The sequence below is a fragment of the Aythya ferina genome (assembly GCF_964211825.1).
Source record: "Aythya ferina genome assembly, chromosome: 8".
Taxonomy (NCBI): Eukaryota; Metazoa; Chordata; class Aves; order Anseriformes; family Anatidae; genus Aythya; species Aythya ferina.
In genome coordinates, this window is record NC_140304.1 from 28,127,241 (window position 1) to 28,142,035 (window position 14,795).

Sequence of the window (14,795 nt, forward strand, 5' to 3'; positions counted from 1 at the left end):
TACCTAGACGTTTCAGAAAAACTCTTCGGATTACATCTTCTGAGCAGTTAGCAATTGATTTATGCCTTAACACACACAAAAATTTATCTTGGTGATAAACATTTACTGTGCATGACCCAACTGTGTGTTTTTCTTAGGACCAGTGTTTCTTAGTTATCTGGAAAGTGTAGTAGGGTTTAACCTGTGGCTTCAACATGCAGCGATGTGCCAGACCTAGAAGAGGAAAGTACATCTGTGTGCAAGAAAGCTGTACCTGAGCTAATAAACCCCCCAGAAAAGTCCTCCATGGCACTTACGCTGACATGTTCCACATAAACGAATTTTATGCTTTTTTGATGCTAGTGCCACAAAAGCTGAAGGAAACCTGGCCATTTGGCAACTTTTGTGTGTGACACCGTAGCTGACAAATCTGACACATTTTAAAGCATGAAGCACATATACATAAAATATTGTGGACATATCCGTACATTAAACTGGAGAGCTGCTGAGTAAACAGCATTTATTTTATGACTTAGATGATTTCACCTCTATTATTTCCATTAAAGCACTACAAACATTAAAAGCTGGGACCACTTCTACCTCCTCCTTGGTAACAGCTCTCAAAGAACTGCCAATTAGAAAATAAATAAAAACAACAACAAAAAGCTTCAAAAAGACTTCCTTCCCATGAAATGAAGGGTGCAAAAAATGACACCAGTCCAAGGCGCACAACTGGTAGTGGTGCATTCACTGGTGACAGGTTCCTAAGCTACAACAGTTTGCAGCCAGTAGGGCTGCAAAAACTTTAAGGCCATGAGAGAAATTAAATTCCCCACCATTCATTGCTACAGAACAATCAGACCTTGCATTCTGCCACCAGAAGTTTAAAAAGACTACATTTAAAAATTTTAGAGGTTTCCATAATCCATTAGTTATAATTTCTCCCTTTAGGTTTGCACAGTTGGTCTCAGGGTAAACTTAAAGCACCTGGTTTTGCAGATGGTGAGTTTAAAAAAAAACACATCAGTATTCATGCATTATTTTTTAACATTTACAGAACCATATGTCTGTAAAATATGTGGCATAAGCATAAGTAGAAACCTTTTATTGCACATGTTTGGAAAACCCTGCCCTGCTTGCTTGTAGCTTCACTGCTCAGTAGAAAGCGTGCTGTTTTAAACTCATTCTGAGAAAAGTTTTACAGCATACCATGCCAGGCACAATATTTCCTATTATTTAGTTTCTTCTGTACAAGAACTCTTCTAAATAATTCAGTTTGTACCATAGCTTAGTGGTCCCAAAGCCTCAGGCTAAAGCAAACACAACACGTCTCTTACATCACATAAAGCTAACCCAATCCTTACATTTCAGCCCGTGATAATTGGTGTCATATTATTAAGCTTTCTGTAAAGCTCCCATCCTGCCAGAAATCCGTGTGAGGAGTTCAAGCTAGAGTGGGTGCGGAGTACAAGCGGGATGGATACAAGCGTCCTTACCCTGAGACACACTACATTCTCCAAATTCCTAGCGACATCCATCTGCATTTCTAGCACAAGGTCTCGCTCAGACTCAGGACTGTATTGCTGTGATGCTGCTACCGTGCAAAACATGAGACAGGTGAGAAAGAGGGCAGTTTTGAGGCCTTTTTCAATAAAGCATTGGAATACCTTATTTCACAAACAAAAGGGATGAAGGCACTGAATTTAAGCATCCTATAGGTACAACCTTGTCTTATCCATGCTCTGCCTACCTGATGGTAAGTGCAAGCTTCTTGTGCAGATTGGAAGCAAGTCTTTTCTGGGAGCTACAGCTTTCTCCTTAGCACTGTGTATTTAAATATGTGACATATTTTGTAATTGTTAACTCTGCTGGGAGCATCTGGCTTTGTTTCAATTTCCTGATGTTTAAGCGGTGAGGTACAGAACATCAAAGTTGCATAAATGCAAACTTTCTGTATTCCTGGCAGAATTTTACCATGACTGGTCTAGGGAAAAGCCTGCAGGTTCCTCCCAGCCCTGGGGGTGGGGGGAGAAGGGACACAAACAAAGCTTATGTGAGGGAGAGACAAGGTGTCTGGAACCCAACGTGCTTTGTGGCTCCTCTTCCACCCTATTACTACACTATTTGCTCCTGCAATGGCATCTTGCAGCTGGAGATCAGATTCCAGGTCTGCTACACACAGGCAACGCTGGCCTTAAGAATTTCATAATCTCTGGACAGTAGCCTAATATAAATGTGTATGAAACAAACAGCCAAGAGAAGAGGGAGAGGAACAGAGGATCACACGACAGCATGAAGCACACTGTGTGGGCATGTGGATTGGCTCGGGTGGCTCTGGGGGCTTCCAGATGAGTGGCCCTGGGAGGGAGTGGGGTTGGAAGGAGAATATACCCCAAGGACATCTCTTCACAGGGAGCATCTGTGTACTCTGCTCAGCATACAAAAACTGAATGTAAGGCCTTCGCAGAGTAACAGCAGCCTCTCACGACACTAAAACAGCGTTTCCAAAGAGACTCCCTCACGTGGTAACTGGTGCCAGAGCGTGAGGCCTGTAGCACCATGCCAGAAGTTCTGCAGTTCCCAACTGCCCTCAGAGGAGAAGCCAACTGTATCTGAGATCTCCAGATTATTTACAAAACAAGCGTACACGCCTTCAGTTGCCACTGTAAATGTGCAATCAGTGAGAACTGGCAGTTTTAAGGGGCTGGAGGGGATTGTTGTGCTGCACATCCAGGGACCCCGTGCAGCACTATCTGAGTGCTGCAGTGTCTTCCCTGGGTTTTATACGCTGGGCTTCGAGCACAGTGTGGGCGGGTTAGCTCTGCCTGATAATGGATTATCTGACAAAAGGCCAACATTTGCTGTGTGCTGACTCCAATTGTGGTGAAGAAGGTATTAGGACTTTTCCAGTCCCACACACATCGCGTTCGCAGATAGCATGTAGCAGCAGTTATGTTGCACAACTTAAAAACTTTTAACTGAGTGGGAAAAAGGGGGCAGGAGGAAGAGGGATCGTGATTCTTGGATTAAGGCAGTCATCCCTTGAGTAATTTTTCTGATAGAAAGTAATTCAGGGAGAAGCTGAAGGGGATAACAAGTTTCAGTGCGCTGAGGGAAAAAGGACAAAGACAGTCATAACCCCAAGTCCTGAGGGAGATTTTGGATTGTTAGGGGAGGTGCTCTCTGGTTTGTCTGGGCTTTCTTTGGATGTTGCATATCCTAGAAATGCAGAGTGGTTCAAAGCTCAGTTTAGAGAGCTTGTTGGAATTTGTATCTTCCTTTGTTTCTATGCCTGTCACTAGAGTTGGACAGAACAACCAAACTGTCTGCGCTACCCTCCATATGCTCAGGTACCCATCCATTCCAGCCCTATTTCTCTCATATTTCAGATTTCAACCTTCCTCCTCTGAGGAAGGTGTAAATCTGGGGGGGCACAGAGCACCCGTGGCTCCCACTGACTTCACTCATTCGCCCCCACCTCAGCTATGATCACCTAGTTCTGGTTCTTCAAGGAAAGCCCATGCTTTTTGTTACCTGTTTGTCAAGGACCCTTAGCGTACCAAACACCATGAAGAGAAGTCATCCCAGCTGCTGTCCACCTTCCCTCACATGCCGAGATTTTGGCTCTGTACCACACGTGTGGTGAGTAGCACCAGGACAAAATTGGACATTGTGTCTAGGAGATCCACAGAGCACAGCTGGGCTTGGCATTACCTTGTACATCCCAGACAGACAGAAGTAGTACCAGCCAGGTGGACATACAAGTAGAGAAAGACTGACCAGACACACCAACAACCCATAAAGGAATGGAAGGGACCTTCAAGATATTTTCTGAAGGTTTCCAAACTGTTGATTAGGAAGCAGCAGAGCCCCAAGGCTTTAGACCATGCTATTAAGCAAAGAGGACAGAACTAGGCCTGTCACCTGCCACTTTTCTCATGTTATGCAGCCGACAATCCTTTATGTTGTGCTGGGAATCCTCTCTCAAATGGGGGCTGGAATGGGTTCATATTTCTGACGGTGGGTACTGTGATCCACGGTATGCAGGTATCTGTCATTTCCTCATTATAAATTTCACAAAAAGGTCCAAAAAGATCTAAGCAGAGTACTCTCTTTCTCCTTTTGTTTGCTCTTGCCCTAATTATCTTTGTTTCATAATTGTCCTCACTGACAGGATAAAAAAGGTTGGTAAGTGGCAGTCCCACATTGATTCATGAAGAAGCTGGGAGGAAACAGACTTGAATGAAGCTTCAACAGCATCTACAACTCTTTGCAGGGTTAGCAGAATATTTTATGTGGCACAGATATTACTTGTTCTTTTCAAACAAACAAACAGCTCTTTCCACTTGCTTGCCATATTCTGTGTGCCTCCTCTTCCCAAAAACACAGATGTTCTACCCCACTAGTAAATGGAAAAGGGGAAATAAGACATAAATATGTACAATAAAATCAGAAACAGCCAGATTTCCAAGACCAAGCTATAGTCTGTATTTCCTCTTGCTGTGACTATGGAAATTTGGGCCTGATAGTTCCACGCAGAGTGCCAATTATTCCAAGTATCTAAGATAAAGGCTGCAACTTTATTGAGGTTTTTCTTTTCTACAGCTCTTCAAAAAGGTCAAGATTATTCTGTATTACATCCCCTGCCAAAAAGCATTGTAATTAAAATAGATGGACAGATTTTAATTTGTAGCAGGCTTCTATTCACAATGGATGTCTGTTTAGGGTACTTGTCTAAAATCTGGTAATGTTAAATTTGTAACAACAACAAAAAAATAATGTAGTCCTGTGTTTTCATATAATTAATTTATAGCAAATGTTTAAATAGAGATTCTGTTCATAGCATATCCAACTACAGTGCATATATCAAAACCAGAGACCAAATTTTCACATTACGGCCTTAAAAGCAAATACCAAGGATGTGGCTGTATGGGAACATTGAAAATACTTCATTAAAGGAAATGCTGTAGAAATAAAAGTGGCATTGGCTTCCTGTAGGTTTGATGGTGACATGCCAAATTGCCATATGGGAGACATTGGCTTGAGAGTAAGTATCATCCCTGCCTTCCAGGCTGCAAGTTGGAAACAGCATGGCATTGGTGTGGAGGGTGGAGGTACAGAGGAGGCAAGTCTGACCCTACTAAAGCCCCTGGCAAAACTCTCATTGACTTTTGAGCATGCTGGAAGAGCCCCCACAGAGAAGCTGTATTTCAACTTCAGTGCAGGGGGGCTGCAACTGCATATACAGTGACTCCTACTGGCACTGCTTTGGATGGTTGTCTGTGCATATGTCCATGTCCCTGCAGTGAGAACCTGCAAACAAGCAGTGTGGTTAAACGAGCACCCAAAGGACTTCCAAAATGAAGCAGAAGCCAAAAATACTCTTCCAAATATAGCACCCATGGATGATACGCAGAACCATTTACAAAAAAATGAAGCATTTCAGAAGAGCTAAGTATATCAACTGTCAAATCCTGCAGCAATACCTTATATCAGAGTGCGTCAAGTTCAGCTGACCAACATGAAGCAATCTCTCACAGGACAGTGGGTGGTCTCGCATGAGTGGGTTTCCTGTGTGGATGAATAGTCCTTGTCTGCAGACAGGTACTGAGCTACTTGTCATCTCCATGTCCATCATGTTCTTCTTCTCAGAGATCAAGTTACAGTGATTGTAGCCACCATTAACTGTCAAAAAAAGAAGAAATTATCATAAGCCTTTGACTAAGAATACTCTATACTTACTACTACTCTGTGTGCTGATTTTGCAACTCCTTGTAAAATCCCTGTAAGTGGCATGGCAGTAGAAATTAAAGGTTTCACAAGGAAGCAAAAATTAATTCCAAAGGAATCTGTGAACAATGACCGTTTATTTCTCTTTTTAAGTTTTGTGGCTATGCATAATTTAACTCAAAAAAAAAACCTTAGTATGATAGCTTCCTTTCCTTTTGTGTATTTTTATGGCAGAATCTTGCCTTTGTTAGATTTTGTTTCAGAGTCCTTTTATTTTCAGGGAGTGAAGCTCTCTGAAAACAGTGACGTAAGTCAAGTTTTTCTTTGCAGACAATTATCTCTGTGATTATGACTTTAGATGGGCATGTTTCTCCTTTACTGCCAGGTCAACAGTGTGGAAAAAAATGTAACTAATTTGGTTCAATGTATACATTTAACTGTATTTTCAATGTGAGCTGTTAGTATAAATGATACCATTACTACTAATAATAATAAATTCTGTTTTGGTGAATACTACATTTCACTTGACTTGGAAAAACAGACTAGAGCTATAGCGATATTTTTCAAAGGATATATATAGCCCCTAATGATAATTTAGTTGAAAAGAAAGGAAAAGGGGAAAACTAAGAACTTAGATTGTATTGATCAAATACTAGCAAGAAGTAACTTAAACTGAGGACCTGACTTTTAGACAGCTGCAGTCAACTGAAATGAATCCCTCTGAGTAGCCACTCTTGGGCCTAGTCCTTCTTCCAAAGCCCATGGTGGGCCCACCATTGGCAGAACAAATTCTGCCATTTCAACACTACAATATTGGTATTTCCCAGAGATATAGGCATAATAATACGCAGGTACATGGATATCACAATATGTAGCAAACAATATTTTCATGATATGAGTAGGCAAAATTCTACTCATGAAGCCTTGCAACCAGCTGCAGCTTTGTTACATCGCTTATGAAGTTCAGATCCAAGATTGTGCTCATTTTTGGTGGTACTGCCCTGGCACAGCCTCTCAAGAGCAGAGGTACCCCTAACACACGTGAACCCCCATTTCCTCTACGTACAGCTGCTATCCTAAAGCTAACGAAAGGCAAGTGGGAGAGCTCAAGCTGCTGTGGTCCTCTACAATTACAGTCAGTGCATGCTTTGAAAGCAATGAGAATGACATTCTGGTTTTTGGTACGTATAAATGAGAAGAAACAGGTGACTAGGGAAGAGTAGAAAAAATGGAGAAACTGTCTCTGGTAACTGGAGAAATTGTGAAAGGGATCCCAGCACAAAAGTCCATTCTCCTCCACTGGCTGGGCTCCACAGCTTCCCCATCGTGCTTCGCAGCACCATTGTAAAGGGAAGACCATGGCAGATGAAGACGTAGTCCAGGCAAGGATCCAGACCCATAGAAAAGAGTGGGTACATGTGACACCCAAATTACAAGTCTCCTGAGGCATTATTGTGACATTTCCAGAATAGAATTCCCTGGTTCCAGTGAAAAGTCTTCAGTGTTTGGCTGGCGCATTACATTTCTTGATCATTTATTTGTATGATTTATTTTTTCTTTTAAGCAAGAGTCTTTAAAATTGGACAAACAATACGGGATTTTTCTTAACCATGTCCAGGCACAATACTAAGGTACATCATAAGTCTTAGAAAGCATAGGGCAGAGTTACATATATAAACAGACCATGTAAGACTTTTAGGAATAATACATAAGAGGAGTTTCATGTATTTAAATTATACAAAACAGACCATTAACCTTCTTCATGGTAATTAATATTTTGGTTATTTCAGATTTATATTCAGAGACTGGGATATTCACTGATATTTATATTCACCGACACTCTGTGATTGCTCTAAACAACTCTGAAGGCACAAAGCAGCTGTACAGAAATGGAGCACCTTTTCGCCTGCGCAGAGCAGTCAGCTGTATTTGGTGGGTTTGGACCAAAATGTTTAGGATCGTATTGGATACCTTTCAGCTTACAGTGGGTGTTTGTGACAAGTAGCTCTGCCCTGGTTGTAATCATGGCATAAATGATCGTATCCTCTGGAACCTACAGCTCCACAGAGCTTTATTCCTTTCCTATTCTGGCTTGTTCCTATCACAATTTAACTCATTTCAATGGTAATGTCTACCTTAGCAAGACTGTACAGACAGACTTGTGGCTGTTAATTTGGATTTATGAATCACATCTAAAGGGTATCTAAATACACTGCTGAACACAGATGAAAGAAGCTCTATACATTTTTAAAGGCCACACCACCAAGAGACGTTGGTAAATCAGTCATACCTACAGTATCCAGGCCACAGTTCCTCACTTTTTCCACCAGTAATATTGGATGCAAACTGCATCTTCCCTCCAAAATACCATGGACACTTTAAAAGGGTTTTAGATTTACACTGGATAAAATTAAGGAATTTCTTTTTTTCACTCCCTATTTATACATCTGAAATTCATTAGGGCTTTCTAAATATGCATTTTATCAATTTTGTCATGTTATCAAGACAAGGAAACCTGACACTTTCACTCAAAATTCAGCAATACCAACTGTAGCACACGCTGATACCAATTTGTGTGAAGATGGAGATTTCCTAGAATAACATGGACATTATTCCCATGCTGTCAAAAACGAGTATCTTCTCTTGTAACTGTCAAATCAGAAAATACATTTTTTCCCTGCAAAGGAACAGAACAGCCATGCTAAATCTGTGAAATGACGGGTGTTTCAGACAATCTGCCACAGATTTCCCTTCACAAAGTCCCTCGCAGATTTGTTAACCAGAGCTAAAAATTTCTTGCACAACTGTGCCTTGTGTGAAGTCACATTTGCATCCGAACACCTCTGAAACGTGCCCACCGTACGGCAATCAGAACGATGGACAAGTCACAACACCAGCATCTCACCTTTTTTCTCTTTCCACACAGCAAACCACAGCGAGGAGATGTCTCTGAACACAGACAACTGGAGGCTACATTCAAATGTTCGAGCACATGGGAGAGCAAATTCATTGCCTCCGGGAAAAAAGAAAGAAAAAAAAGAGAAAAAAATGTCTGTTTTACACCAGTGTAACTGAGAAGAGAATCTGGCCCTTTGACAACTGGCTTTTTTATGCAATATTAATATCACTGGCTGGCATAACACAAGATTTAAGCATTTTCCATGTCTGGAACTAGATCTCTTTCACTGGTATCGAGGGGCCTTTAACCTACATACTGTAACTTACCAATACCAGATGAAAAGAGCACACTCCCTGCCTTACACCAGAGCCTTCACTCTGCTTTCAGTAGAACCATAGCTATTTCATAAATCCATATAAAAAACTAATCCTAATTTACAGAGAGTAAATCTAATAAAAGCAGAATGGTTTCCAGAAGGATCTCATGGAAGTGAAATCCATCAAGGTAACTTTTGTCTTTCTCTTTTGCTGTCCGGCAGCTTTGATTTATATCTTTACATTTAAACACTCACAAAGGGAGCGGAAGAGGTTGATGCAGAAGTGTGCAAAGGCTGCAATCAGGCAATTCCTTCCATATGAGTAATCAGGTTGGTTCAGCTTTGCATACCTTGCTGCTTTCATTTCGGGGGTAACTAACTTTGGGGGAGTGTTTCCTTGATTTATGTCAGATTAAGACTTGTGAGAATTGGTCCCATGGATTGTGACAGGGCTACACACCTCAGGACAGACCGCACACAACTGGTCGGGATCTGCAGAGTCAGGCTGGTGTTTCCTGCCAGGGGCACATTCAAACCTGTCTGTGTAACAACGAGATCAACATTAAAAATAACCCTACTAAAGGGCAACACCTCTTCTTCCCTGGGAGCATCTTGCTTACCATTCAGGAAGGCTTCCCTCTTAGTGTTAAAATTAGCTGTTATGGTTGTAGATAGATAAGAGCAAGAGCTTATCAAAAGGGCAATTATTCGACAATAAACACATGTTGCAATGCTTTGGAGTTTACCTAATTAAGGCCAGTGAACAAATAACTGAGATGATATATAATTGAAATGACTCACATTCGAAATAGAGATAGATTTGAAATATTTGCCTAACATACTTAGATATCCCCAGAGCATTGTGGGTTCTGTGGTGAAGACCAAACTAGGTCATTTGCCCTTTTTTTTTCTTACTGCTTCATTCTCTTTAATTACTTCTTTTTTTAAAAGATTTTGCCATTCTCGGTTTTGTTTGGATGCGATGTCCAAGATTTACCACGACAACACTGAGAAATGGAACGCTGTTCCTGGCAGCTGGAGGAGTCACGTGGGGATAGAGAAAGACCAAATGGTGCCACATTTTCTCCAACAAGTGAAAATCATCTATGCTGGAAGAGGCCATCTATCAGAGCCCTCCAAGAGAAAATTATTAACCCAGAAGGTGCCAACGCAGAAAAAACAGGTATTGTAGAGAAGGCCTGTACAGATATTCAGTATCCCATTATGACCAAGTACTGCTGAATAACCTTTATTACTGCACGGCTGGAGTGACTGCCACAGCTCCTACAGTCAGTAATTCATCAATGTCAAAAGAGATGCTTAGCACTATGCTACCTACTGGAATGCTCTAACAAATAAAATATTTCAAAACACAGAATCTTCAAAATGATTCATGAAAATACAGCATTTTTGAAATTAAAAAAAAAAAAAAAATCAACATTTTCCCAAAGGTTTTTATACCTATTACGCCTTGTGAAACACACAGTTTCTCCTTCGGTTCCATGGAAATATAGTCACAATGGATAGGATTTGGGGCATGCATTTTTAGACTGTGGACACAGCTTAAAAGAAGGAAAACCACTTCAGAAATATATTGGTGTAACTAGCCATGTATGACAGGCCATGTAAGGCTGCTTATGGAGGCCTTACCCAAATGAAATATTATTTTCACTTAGATCTTCAAGCTTGTAACAAGATAACCCAAATACAAACTGCCAGATCTTGGTCTGGAGACCCAAAGCTGGGATGGTCAGATATTTTAACTGATTTCTTTGCAGTCACTTGCACCATCTCATACACAACAAGAAACCCCTTAGAGCTGAATCGTCCCAGAGCGCTGTGCCAAGGTGCAGAACTCCCTCCTTGCTCTATGAATTATCCGAGTCTCCTGTAATGCACAGCTAGCAAACGCAGGATCTGAACATGGTGCTGAGGAAGCAACTGCATCAAGAGTGACTATCAAACAAAATCAACACTACCCAGAAAAGCTACTAAGAACGTTCAAATGTAGTCGTGCAGTTCTTTAAGCCCACTGGGCAGCCCGTGGGGTCGAGCATACGGGCTTTCAATGCGACCAGCTGGAACACACGGTTCCTTTGGTTCTTTTAGACCAGCAAAAGAAGGTAACAAATCTCTCTCCATGGCATCAAGACGAGAGACGTCTGAGTCTCTTTTGCTGCTGTTTGTCCTCACAAGGACTCAAGTGATTAACAACAACAGCACTGAAGTCACTGAATTTTCACCACCACGTACAAAAGAGTTCATATCTCATCAAGATGAACGGAGCAGCTCACGCCACATTCCAGGGTCACCCCAGGTCAGTTACATTCTGTTCCCATTTTAAGGCCTGTTTCATACAGCTGGTAGAGGCCTGGCGTTACTTTTCTATAATATTTTTACAATACCTCAAAAAAATGAAGTATGTGAGAACCAACAGGTTCTTTACTACAGAGCAAACCACACTGTACAGTGAGAGTCAGGTGGAGAATCCAATTGTCCTACATTTGTGTATCACAACAGAGGTGGCAGCTATTTGAAAATAGCTACAGGGATTCCTGTTTGAAAATATATATGGGTGATATGAATCTATAAAAGGGTAGGGTTAAAGCCGACAGCATTCAATAAAAAAGAAGGACCCCTTTCTTCCAAGTCTTTTTGAACCATCCTGTGTAATCCTGTAACAGAAATACTTCACCTTCACATTGATGTATGAGTGAAGACAGAAGGACTAAGAAAACTCCTGTAAACTAAAACAAACCAGTTAGTGAAATAAATTGTAGAGTATCAATCTTAAAAACTTGTGATAGATTAATGTAACCCATGTGTGTCTTTTTAGCAAAATCTGTGCCCTAAGTGTTGGCTACATCTATATTTGTTATTTCATGTTCAATTTATTTTTCAAACAAGTTATTTGGATTTCTTTCCATTTCTGTTCTGTGGAATTTTTTTTTTGCAGACTACACACGGTATTTTAAAAGAGTGAAAGAGTAGGGTTGGCACTACTGAATAAAGAAGCACAGTTAATTTTATATCAGTTGAACTTAACTCGAAAACGTTTCAGTAGTTTAGAGATCTATAACTTCTTCGTCTTGGAGCGTGCGGATAGATATGGCTCCCATATCTGACTTTTTCATGATATTTTAAAGACAGTTTAAAGACATAATTTAAAGAGAGTCCAACAGAGGCAGGCAAAGAATGCAGTAACATGCAATAGATGGCATTGGTTTGCAGTGTTACATGGCCTAGATTTCCAACAAAGACCTTCACAACACTTTTTGAAGTCTGAGAGCGTGGCTGAGATTCAGGAGAGCACATGCCACGTGCTTAGGTTCCAGTGACTTCACAGCCTTAGCTGATGTTGTGTGTCAGGCTGTAGATGGCTAAGAATATAACCATTTTAGGCAATGGTGAATCGATCGTCAGAGAAGTAAAATAACTGCCTGCTATCACAGTGACTGTTTCACTGCACTCAGGCTTGGAACTCAACATTCTTGGCTTCCCATTTGGATTTCAGACCTCTAAATTACATCCCCCAACAGAGCTGAGAGCAGACTGAAAATGACCATTGCACTTCTTTGTGGCAATCAGGACAAAACCTTTCCCAGCCTGATGAAACACAGGGCTTGTCGTTACATTCATTGTTACGGAGTTTCCTCGTCTTGGAATTACCTTGTGCCTGTTGCCAGGCAATCTGAAAAATATTGTTCTCAGCACATCTGGCCTTTTTTGTGGTCAGTTATCCTTCCTCACAGCTTGGGTTTTAGTAACAGGGGGAAAAGACATTAAAATAAATGTTTTAGGAAAATATTAAGCTCAACAAACATTATTTTAATTAAAAAGGAAATCCTAAAACCTTTCTAATGGGCACTTGGAGAATATAAGCTCAATGTAATGAAATGCGATGTATTTCTTTTCTTTTTTTCTTTCTTTCTTTTTTTTTTTTTAATAATTTTTTTTTTTTTTTTAATAAAAAAAAAAAAAGAAGACTGCGTATGGAATAGATCTAATTCTCAGTATTTCTAATAGATAGGATATATCATTATAGTTTTCCTTGCTCTGCCAAACAGAGAAGAACAGGGGTGCCTCTGCTGCCTTATGAATAAACATGTTGAAGGAGACACGAGTACAGCCCTTAGCCCCATCCTTTGTTCCCACTTCTCCACTCACCTCTATTTCCCGTTCATTTCTAAGCTCAGTTTGAAGCTTTCACTTCCACCACTGTCCTTAACCCTCTCCATCCTGTGCCTCGCCTTCCGCTACGCGTTCCAGGATGCCACAGATGCAACAGACAGCTGCTGCACTGCGCAAAGCTGGTGCTCTCAAACCTATTTTACTATTTAGATGCACAAGCTTCAACCCCAGCTGAAGCTGGTCACACTACCTGGGTAGCAGACGGTTGTATTTTTTTTTCTATGCAAGCAACACACACAGCACACACAAGCTGCCGTCAGTCTACCTGGTTTTAACTCCTTGCTCTCGTGGATCAGGTTGATTGACAACCCATGCTCCCAGAGATCAGCTGAACCAGGACAAATCAATCAATACCTTGTGAATAAATGCCACTGAGCATCCTGATGTAAGGTAGAAGACAACCCTACACCATTTAGGGTTATGTATACCTGTTCCTTGTCCCCCCCCCCCTTTTTTTTTGTTGCTCTAGATTGACACCACCAGGGTTTTCCCAGCAGCCCGTAGGTTAAAAGAACTCCAGAGTGACTTTTTCAACACACAAGTTCACACATTTTCTGATGTGGGTGCTTGCATTGTTCCTATTGTAAACATGCTTTCATCATCGATTATATGACTCCATTGAAGAGACACGGTCTTTCCATACATGCACAGTTTGAAAAAATCTATTCCTTTTGTGTTTTTTTTTTCTCCAAGTCATCTAATTCACTAATAGCCAAAGCATGCCTCCTATGAGCTGCATGTGGGTTATTGCTTTCCCATTTACTTATTAAACTCTGAACTTTTAAACTCCCAGACCTCCACTCCCCTATATTTTACTTAGTCCATTTAGTCTCTCTTTTCCATGGAAGTTCTAGCCAGCAGACCATGTAAAGGCTCCACAGGGGCTTGTGCTCTCCCAAACATTTGAAACACAAGGATGTGCAGGGAATGAAAGCTGGGGTTTTTGCCATATGGCACCTTGCATGTGTCTTGTGTAAACATATACGTCTCTATGTCCCAAGAAGGAATTTTATGTCTGCCTAGCTCAGCATGCACTCTATATATTAAAAAGGAAAAAACCTACCACCCATACTTCCAGCTGAGCACAACAAGAATTAGTTCCATCAAGATGTTGGGCTGAAAGATTTAGAAGCCTGAAGTGTCACCAAGTCAGTAAAAGCCACAGAAGCTAACTTCTGCAAGGACAGAATTGATGTAGACACGCAGGCTTATGCAGAAACTTTAAACAAAAGAGGATGCTGGTAACCAAAAAGCATTTTGTTCTTTTCAGCGCAAACTAGACAGAGGAAAAGGACTGGTGGGAAGGGCATGCACAGCATCTAGTTTTAGGGATCTAATTCTGAAGCATGTATTTGGAGGCTACGCTACTTATAGTCATGGGAGAAAGAAGATGATTCATAATAGGAATCAAAATGAATTGGGAATAGAGGAAGAACTTTCCACGTTGGGTGCTAAAGCTGTGTCACAGCAATACTCCCATGCACAAAGGGAAGACGACGGGGGAGGTAGTAAACCTGCACTGCACATCAGCTTCCAGCCATGGGTTGTCTTCCATTTGCTGGTCTCCCAAAACATGTGAATTAAGCTCCTTTTCTATGACAGGTTTCATAGGACTCTGTTCAACTGACAGCTTCACTCCAAGCTCACCTGGAGCTTCTTCCGGGCATTTTTTCTTGTTTT

At 41.1% G+C, this 14,795-nt stretch overlaps 1 protein-coding gene across 1 annotated transcript in view; it reads right to left on the reverse strand.

Annotated features, from left to right (window-relative positions):
• Window positions 1-14,795, reverse strand: part of GLIS1 (GLIS family zinc finger 1) — a 188,835-nt gene that overhangs the window by 99,195 nt on the left and 74,845 nt on the right. The window contains exon 2 of the mRNA XM_084527455.1: window positions 5,466-5,664. Coding sequence (XP_084383581.1) covers window positions 5,466-5,664 — 199 coding nt within the window. The remainder of the gene's footprint in view (window positions 1-5,465; window positions 5,665-14,795) is intronic.